The sequence below is a fragment of the Antrostomus carolinensis genome, unplaced genomic scaffold (assembly GCF_000700745.2).
Source record: "Antrostomus carolinensis isolate BGI_N321 unplaced genomic scaffold, ASM70074v2 scaffold10472, whole genome shotgun sequence".
NCBI lineage: Eukaryota > Metazoa > Chordata > Aves > Caprimulgiformes > Caprimulgidae > Antrostomus > Antrostomus carolinensis.
In genome coordinates, this window is record NW_010297576.1 from 27,428 (window position 1) to 37,363 (window position 9,936).

The window sequence follows — 9,936 nt, forward strand, 5'->3', positions numbered from 1 at the left end:
AGGAACAGAGATAACAATTCAGAATTTGTGGAACTGTAGTCATATTAAAGTTTTACTGCTGAATTTACAGAGCATAGCTGTCCATAACTGAACATAAGTTTTCCCTAAAAAAAAAATTTGTGTTAAATAATGTGATTACAAATTCAAAAAGCAAACCCTGCCACCCCTTTCTAAAACTAAAACAAAACCACTGGAGAGCCTCAGTAGTTCCAATGCATTTTTCAGTTACTGTTAAAATATATTTGCATTACTTCTTCCTGTTGTCAGAGCAGTTATACTCTGCGTACTCTGTGCTTCAGTTATTGTGTAAATACCAGGGGGTTCTGACACTCGGCAGACACATTAAGACAGGGCTGTGAACTGAGGGTTACTGATTTTCTAACTTTTAGCCTATTAGAAAATTTTCCTCCACCCATTTAGGAGTCATTTAAACCCAGCTGTTTTCTTTTCCCTTCTTCTATTTTTAAAGCCAGAAAGATGCTACTACCTTTCTAGCCAGAACATTGCTCTTCAACAGTTCAGAAGAGAGCCTCCTAAGATTCTTCACCATGAAAAATTCATCCCACTATACTGGCACATTGCATCAGGAGTTCTAAGAGCTTTTCCTCTGGGACTACAAATCCTTGAGTGGCCTGGCACAGCTCTTCTTACTTAGAAGAGCTCTGAGCACTTATCCTACTCTGCAAACCTAATGTCAATAAATGTGGGGAAAATTCTAGAGGGTCAATCAGCTTGAATCTAGAAGAGCAGGTGCACTTGAAAGGCTTCTTTACCTTTAAAAAAATGGTTTCTCAGTGAGTGATAACACCAGATATTTTTAGCTCTGAATTCTTTTTTCTGTACTAAGCCAATTTCAACATACCTATATAAACAAGCATTCAGATACAAAATATCTAAAAATATACTGTAGTACTTAAAAGCTGTTTTACATATCAAATGCTTGGTTTTGATAAATTTAAAATTAAACTGAGACTTCAAAAGTAGGGAGCACAGAGCATCATAACCTCTACAGACCACTTCAGCCCTCACTGCTTTTCTTCCTCAGCCAGAAACGGGCACAATAAAGATGCAATCTTCCAAAGCCAATGTTATCTGCTAATCCCTCCTTGATGAAACACCAGTGGAATGCAACCTGAATGCTGGACTCAAAAAGGAGATCAAAGTGAGGTGATCCTCCTCAAACCGAAAAAGAGGTGCTTGCTGTGTACTAGGGAAATCGCTAATTCTGATGAGGCTCTGAGACACTATTAAAAACTTTGGCTCCTGAAAGCTCGGGAAAAAAACTAATTCAATATAGTCAAGCTAATTTTCTTCTGAGGCCATCAAAATCTCTTTAGAACATCCTTAAGGAGAGACTCCTTGTTTTTTGTGATCTTTTGGACAGAACGACATACCCAGCATTTACAAGTTTATGAAGAGTCTCTGAACAGTTGTGCTTAAAAAACTAAAAAGCCCCCTAAAACAACAAAAAACCCACTTTGCCTTACTGAAAAAGGTGCACTATTCAGGCATATCTAGTGCAAATCCTTTAGCAAACCTGGAGATCTTTTAAACAGCTTGCTTTGTCCCAGGGGCAAAACCAACTACACTGTAACCAAGAACTAAGTAAGGAAAAAAATGCAGGTATTTAAAAAACATATACACTACAGGCAGTAAGAACTACATAGTCATCTAATCTTTCCTATTGACTCCCATCAGATGCAAAGATCTTGCAACCCAGCAGTATAACCCAGCATCGACACAGATATTAAAAAAAGACTGCTTTCTTATATTCCACTTGTAACATGCCTGCTATTCCTCTGAATAAAAAAAAATTAAAATGCATTTAAAGATGACAGTAGTGAGATCACCTCTTGCAGCACATCTACTAATAGTAGCATTGAAAGAAGAGCAAGTGGAAGTAAACGCGCAAGTCCTCCGATTAAAATTAAGTAACCTGTTAAGTAGCAAGGTTAGAATGGAAAGTACCTGTTCTGAGATAGTGCTAAGCTACAATTAAAATCTGCAAGTCAGAATGATCCTAACTATTTGCTTAAGTATTGGTCAAAGCAGAGCACGTGCATTACTGCAAGCAATAAATACCAACCCTAACAAACATTAACCTTTATTATTAGTGACTAATGATAATAAAAAGTGTATTTATATACTGTGCCCTTGCTATTTCCCGAATTAAAGTTGAAAATTACTTTTTACGATTTAATTAGTAAATAGCATTTGAAAAGGTTCAAACTACACTGTTTAGACAGGACCAACCCTCAGGGCTTCTGCAGCCCCTTGGAATTTGAACTCCTTGATCTCTCTTCATCTATGTATGTATTTGAGAGGGAAGGAATCTTTTCCCATGGCTGTAAAATGCCATTTCTCTTGTCCATGAAGAAAATAACAGTAGAATCCTTGAACTCAATGTTTATTTTTTCCTTAAGTGGCCGAGGAAAAGAAGGATTGCTGGCAAAACTGCAAATCCTTTAACAAGTTTATAGCATCCCAAGAAGATTAACCCCTAAAACAAAACTAGACAATAAACTAATATACTTTTCCATTTTCATAAGGAAACAGAGGCTAGTTAGGGTCAAGACACTGGCAGCGATTTAAGACACCTGTTCAACAGATGGGAACTCTCCAAATACACATTCCAGGCTGACTAAAGAAACTGGTTGCTTAGGCAAAAACTAAAACAACGTATTTTCAATGTTGCCTTTATTGTATCTGAAGAAACAGTATAGATGTGATGTGGAAAGGAAAGCCATTCTAAAACATCACAAGATGCTTAAAACACATTCGCACAAGAACTTCCAAGACTACCTACACTAAATCTAAAAAAAATCCTAAGCAAAACTTTATGTAACATGGAATTAAAGATTACATACTCCATTAACTTCTCAAAGTTATGTAAGTTTTTTTTGCCCCTTTTTTTTTGTTGGTCTGGAAATTCCAAGGTAGAGATGACGTGAAATGCATCTACTTCATTTTAAAGGGACAAAGTTTCCCCATAATACAATTCCTCTCCTTTTTTTCTTTCACATTAACTATTTCAAGAAAAACACGAGTGACAAGAAGATAACAAATCTTAATTTCAAAGTTATCAGCTATAGAAAACACAGAACTACATTACATAATATCCGATACCAAACTAGGCATCTGCAAATGATGGATATAGAAATATTAGTTTATTTAATCCTACATCACAAATACCACAAGAAATATTTTAAAGTCTTTGCAAAAGATGCAGAAAAACGAAGAAGCTGTTGATACGTGGCTTTTCATACACTTGTAGTAAGACTATAATTTGAACACTTTTTATTCTCTTTATCTGTAGGAATAAAAGAACTTTTGTCTGACCAGCCTTCAGATGTTAAGATGGAAGAGCTTCTCTTGAAGCTTAACCCTATTTCTGTGAGAATTAAACAAGAAAAACAAAGAAGAAAAAGCAAGACAGTGAGTAAAAAAAATACAGCTTTGGGTTTTATTTTCAGTCCTGACATTACTTTGCAATCTCAGTCTTGGAGAAAGACATTCACAGCATAGAGTGGGGCTCAACCAACACAAAACATGGCAAATATAAACCCATGTAAATCTGTTTCACATTTTCTTAAGAGTCCATTTTTAGTCACAGATTTACATTAACGTTACCAGAGAAAGGAATTCCTATTGATCAAGCCTGCATGCTTAAACAGAAGGTAAAAAAAAACAACCAACCAAAAAAAACCAACAACCATCTGTCCAATCATGCCAGGATACAGTTTTGTTGATACTTAGGTTCAACAATTTGGCCCTATTTCCAACCCTGTGCTACTATTGTTCATGAGGCAACATCTTAACAAGGTAACAAATCTTGACATCAGTGACTAATACCAGTACAGCTTTTGGCTTTTAACAGTAGATGTTTATTGAAAAAAGTCAGCTGAAGTTAGATGGTTGATGAGGACCTACTGGTTTGGGTGTCTTACAGGAAAGGAGTTGTACCACTGCACTGCCAAAACCAACCAAGTGATTAAGGGTTTTTTTGCAAGTATTTTAGGGATGACTAGCTGGAATGAAAAAAGTTACCTTATTTCAGAATTTAGGATAACAAGACGTTTTTCCTGGATATACAACTGTACAGAAATAGAGAAAAGCATTTTTCATTACAGCAAGATTTTTAAACATTTACAAAAAAGAAAAATTAATTGGAACTGAAGTGAAAGGAACAAGCTGCCTGCTGAGCTGCCTTCAGGTTAATAAAAAACAAAGGAAAGATTTTTGCTCACATTTCTCTACCTTTTCAGAATAAAAACAAACTATTTTTATAGGATACAAATAACACCTGGACAGATGTTTTTAATGCACCCATAATACGACAATTACTTCAAGGTTATTTTTCTAAAGTATTTTTAAATTAGAAATTGATTAATATAAAATCACCAAAAGACTCTTCAAATTATGGTTCACTCTCACTATGTAATACACTACTTAGGTACTGGACAAACATTCTCACAAATGGAACAAAGACTTTTTTTTTTTTAAAGATAAACTAATTGGACTATTGGTTTACCTGTGGTTCCTATCTCAAAGCTTCTTGGCTGAGAATGGGTTTAATTATTATCTTTTATAACCTCTGTACTTAAGCTGCTGCTGCTTCTGCGTATTCTGGTTTCAGACATGGACATGTCTTGCTGTCCGACTGGCTGGTGAATCTAACGGGAGAAATAAAGAAATACACTGTACAAAGATTCCTGGAGCTCGATTAACACCAAACGGATATAAATAAGTAAGGTAAGTGAAAGTATGAATTGCTAAAAGATGATGATTAACACATTCTAAATACAAGACTTTAGAGAGAAGCTGGGCACAAAGCTGTAATAAAATTCAGTGACCCAAGCCCTGGATTCCTTACATGAGCAATTTTCTATTGTAGGCTTAATCTTAAAAGTTGCATTTGTGATGATTTCTTTTAAAAACCTCTAACTCAAAACATAAACCAGATGTCTTGACAGCCCAAATGTTTCTGAAGACCAGCAGCACCAGGTGTTCTGTCAATTTAAAATGCTACAGTTTTTGTAGCCAAGAATTACTGGATAGTAGCTAAATTACCAAAACATGAAGCATTCCTGAATTACTGCAAGCTGATCTCAACACTGGGATTCTAGTAATTATAGCTGTAGGGTCTGAGGACAGAAGAGACTTTTGACTGAATCAACTTTTAAGAATCAGGACTTAACCTGATCAATTTCCTTCACTACCTCAGGTTGTATTTTATTCCAATACTATGGGAAACAAGCAAAATTCTCACAAAAAATCGTAAGTCTAAATTCAAATTTGAAAACAAACTGTTTACATTCTAATTCTAAACAGAACAAATCCTTCAGCAGAAGATGTTCGATCTGAGTTGACACAGAGAAGACTGGTGACTTTTGGAGGCAAAGAGCTGCTAATTAGACAATTACAGGAGACAACATTTGGTTTAGCAGATACTTGCATCTCCAAGGAATTGAGACAAGGCCTAATTTAATGGAGATCAGAAAGAAGGTCTTTTAGATAAGAAAACAGACTAGCTTTTGGGAGAAAGATTAAATCTGTCTGGACCTCTGGAGGAATTCAAAGGAGGGACTAACTATAAACTCTAGGTTGTTCCAGTAAGGACATCCTCTCAACTACCTGTAACCTAGGACAGAAGACAGAAAGACATTCGCTGTCAGGTGGGTATGAGGAAAATCCACAGCAAGGCAGAATGATGAGGTGAAGGAGACTTGGATTTCATCTCCAAGTAGGTAGTTAGATAAAAGTCCTTTGCCTGTGAGTGTGTGTGCGCTCATGTTTTCTGGCAATATTTACCTATGCTATTTTCCACCCATGTGCATCAGCAAAACTCAAGCAAACATTAATATGCTTGACTGATATTCTGTTTCTTATTTCCTTAGAGATTTCAACAAGGAAACCAAATGGGTGAAAAAAGCTTAAGGAAAAGAAAAGGAGAGGACAATGGAAAAGAAGATGGACAATCCATTCTGAGTGATGAACCACAAACGACAAACCTACAAAAACAGGCAAAAAACTTCCCCCCACCTCAGTCCACAAGCGTGAGGGGTTGGCAGAGGGAGGGAGGGAGCCGGGGGTGCCTCTGAACTTGCATCATCCTACAGAAACTGTGACTGTGTCCCAATTTAGCACTGATGTACTAATATCTTGACAGTGTGGTTGGCTTACGTTTTAGGAAACTACTGATTACTAGTTAAACAGCTCTGATATAAACACAATTTATTTTAAGTCTTTGAAGTTGAACAAGTGAGACACTTCATAAATTTTCTTTCCACATGTACTTCTCAGAGACTGAAGTGGGTGGTTCAGCTCACTGGTTCTGGAAGCTTGTTAGTGTTTGTATAGAAAGACAAGTGACAATTTTTCTTCTCCAGAATATTACAGATTGTTCAGAAAATAGATGTGCCACTAGCTCTCAGGAGGGAGCAGAATTCCTCTTTAAAATTAAGTAACATGCATAAAGATTCTGTATATGGTTTTAGCTTGGTACCAAGACAGGCAAGATACTGACATTATATTAGACTAGCTGTAAACAAAAGGAAAATTTAAGTAGCCCATACCACTGTGTGTTTTTGGGTGGGGGTTTTTTTGGTTTTTTTTTGTTTTTTTAGCAGGGGATGCCTCAGGTTTTAGTAGTTCCATGTGACATGCAGGTCACTACAAAGTCAAGAGAACATGATCTTTTCACCATCTAGCAGTATCAAGAGAATTCCAGTGCACAAATACCTGAAACAAGGAGAGGAAAACAACTGCTAAAAGAAAAAAAAAAAAAAAAAGGAGAAAAAAGAAAAAAAAGGAATGACTCCATCCAAGAAAGGAAATTTTTAAACCTTAAAAAATTCATAATTCCTCAAGTGCTCATAAAAAAATTCAGTGTTTAATCTAAGAGCAGAAACAGGATGTTCACTTGTACAAAGTTAGATCTGAGATCCACTTAATCTAAAGGATGCTTTAATAAAACAAATACACAAGCAGGGAAAGTCTAAATAACTGTACTTTTAGAAGGAGCAGGAGCAGCCACAGGGTATATGCATCTTGTAAAGAAAAGAGAAACATCACATAGTTTTAGTAGAAGCTATACATTGAAAGCTGAAAAACAGAAAAAGCAACCCAAGTCAACAATGACAGTTACTATAATTGAATTAAACTGAAAAATAAATTATTGAATTTCTAGAAATTATTTTACCAAAATGTCTCCTTTTATTTCAAGGTGGGCCTCATCAGTGGTATCTGTATGATTGTTGGTACAATTATTGGCTCTGGTATCTTTGTCTCTCCAAAATCTGTACTTGCCAATGTTGGAGCTGTGGGTCCTTGTTTAACCATCTGGGCAGCCTGTGGAGTTCTTGCAACATTAGGTAAAGGAGTCAAAGAATTTCAAACTTTCCTTAAATCTTTGTATCTACTGTTTCTGCATACTACTATCATTTCACAAATTAGCTAATAATAGCTCCTAGACCAAAATCAATCACACCCTGATGAGTGTAGCAGTACCCAGGTAAAAACTTACTTATTTTTTTACACATGACACGTTTTAAGTTTTTAAAGTTGTAAAGCACATTTTCAGTTTATTTTGAAAGGAAGTTTTAGTTGTTCATACTTCATCCATTAACTCTAATAAAGAGAATACTTTTCTACTTAAATCATAGGAAAAATGTGAAATTTACTGGCAGTGAGCCTGGTACTTCTGCTATTTTGTGTACTTATGTAAATCTCATTCCATTATCTGAAATTTAGCACTAAGCACCTCAAAATATTTCAAGATGTAAAACAAAGGAATTCTTTGGGCACTGTGCCAGGTATACAGCACACAAAACACCTTTACACAAGATGCCAACTATAGCAATAAATCCAGAAATATCACTGTACTTTGAAGCTGAGCTTACTAGTCATTTTACTTCAAAACTGTACAGCAAGTTTTTGTTTCAACCTTCAAAAAGGTAGGTCAGCCAGTGCAGTGGTCACCTAGATGCTTCTTACAGTGTTGATTTCTTAAAGAGAAATCTAGCATGAAGTCAGAATGTTTGCACTTTATTTGCTGATGTCTTAAACACCAATAGTACTAAGTCCTGAACTGCAACTTTATAGTTTCAGCGTATTTTTTACAACTGCTCACAAGTAATGAAAGTTTTATTTTGCATATACAATAAAATGTACAGGAACACGAAAAGCACAGTGATGCATTGTATATATCCATTTTCTTTTCTATTAAAAAGTGATAATCTCTCCTAGCCAGTCAGAGCTTAAGAAGCGTATGAACTACACCAGTAATAAATACTTTTCTTGTTATTCAGGTGCACTTTGTTTTGCTGAACTTGGTACAATGATCACAAAATCTGGGGGAGAATATCCTTACCTTATGGAGGCATTTGGCCCAATTCCAGCATTTTTGTTTTCTTGGACAAGCTTACTCGTCACAAAACCCAGTTCATTTGCAATCATTTGTCTCAGCTTTGCAGAATATGCATCAGCTCCTTTTTATCCGGGTTGCGATCCACCGCAAGTTGTCATCAAGTGCCTTGCAGCAGCTGCCATTGGTAAGATTCCTACTTTTTAAGAAAGAGACAAGGTCCATAATTGCACAGTGGTTTCCGTTCAAGCCCATCAATGAATGCATTGCAGCACACTAAGATTTCAGCAGGTCAACCTTCATCAAGACATCAGGAAGCAATCCTATGCTGAAAGCAACAGAAAACTTCGGAACACAATATAGCGACTCCTTCCCACAAGAACTTATTGAACAACATATAAGGCGGTCAGGTTTAAAAATGGTTTGTTCCTAGTCCAAGTTTCTTTTCTTCTTATACTAAGACAGACACAGCTGTGTAATGAATGCTTATCTCTAGCAGAAAAGGAAGAAAAACTAAGTGTGGAGATATTATTTCTGTTTTTATCACAACACTGCACAACTTCAGTATAACTTTTTTTTTTTGTTGAAGATACTATCAAAATCTAATTCAGAAAGTGTTTTTCCTCACTATTTTGAAAGTTACCCAAACATAGTACATTAAACTATATGAAAAATACACACAGTGCAAGGAAAAAGCAGTACAGTGGGAAGAGGAAGATTTTAAGAGGCAATTTTTCTTTCAATTGTGACATTTAATGCAGAAATATATTTTTCTTTCTTTTAGTGGTAATCACAATAGTGAATTCACTGAGTGTGAAGCTGGGAAGCTATCTCCAGAATTTTCTCACAGCTGCTAAAATGATCATTGTCACAATCATTGTTGTAAGTGGAATCGTTCTCCTTGCACAAGGTAATTAAATACACTTTACTTGCAAAAATTTTAGCATCTGATAATTTAAAAATTTTGCCCTGACAGAAATGGCACAACAGCAAGGCGCTCTCTATTCAGTGTTTTAGTTTCAGATCTGTTGGGAACAATGGTACTTTCTTTTAGAGAAAGGAGAGTGGGAAATTCAACACTAGAGATCAATTAGTGGAAGTCTGTATTAATTTAAGAGCAATGTATTTCAAAAATGAAACAGACAGTGGAATGTTTCTTCATCTGGTGAGGATTAAGTTAATTTCATTACAGATCAGTAATCTATGATTTACTTGCAGGAAAAACTGAAAACTTTGAAGATTCTTTCAAGGACAGTAAAACTTCTGTTAGCTCCATTGGTCTGGCATTTTATAATGGACTCTGGGCATATGATGGATGGTAAGGTATCTTTACTAGCATTACTGGTTACATTTTAATACCCTTTAACTGGTTTACTCTCTCCCTGGAGAACTCAAGATGTCATCTGAAAAAGCTAACACCTGACTTGTTCAGAATCTCTTAATGAATTCTGGAAAAAGAACACCAGGTTTTTTTGTTTGTTTGTTTGTTTTTAAAAAGCACCAAACCCAAACAACCAACAAAAACCACCCCACAAAAAGCCCTAAATCTTCAAGTTACTGTTTATTAGGGA

The 9,936-nt window shown here is 35.8% G+C and overlaps 1 protein-coding gene across 1 annotated transcript in view; it reads left to right on the forward strand.

Annotated features, from left to right (window-relative positions):
- The first annotated feature begins 4,635 nt into the window (after positions 1-4,635).
- Positions 4,636-9,936, forward strand: part of SLC7A9 (solute carrier family 7 member 9) — a 12,560-nt gene continuing 7,259 nt past the window's right edge. Inside the window, exons 1-6 of the mRNA XM_010162181.1 lie at positions 4,636-4,752; positions 5,898-6,023; positions 7,226-7,373; positions 8,310-8,552; positions 9,150-9,275; positions 9,584-9,683. Of these exons, the coding sequence (XP_010160483.1) occupies positions 5,919-6,023; positions 7,226-7,373; positions 8,310-8,552; positions 9,150-9,275; positions 9,584-9,683 (722 nt within the window). The 5' untranslated portion in view covers positions 4,636-4,752; positions 5,898-5,918. The remainder of the gene's footprint in view (positions 4,753-5,897; positions 6,024-7,225; positions 7,374-8,309; positions 8,553-9,149; positions 9,276-9,583; positions 9,684-9,936) is intronic.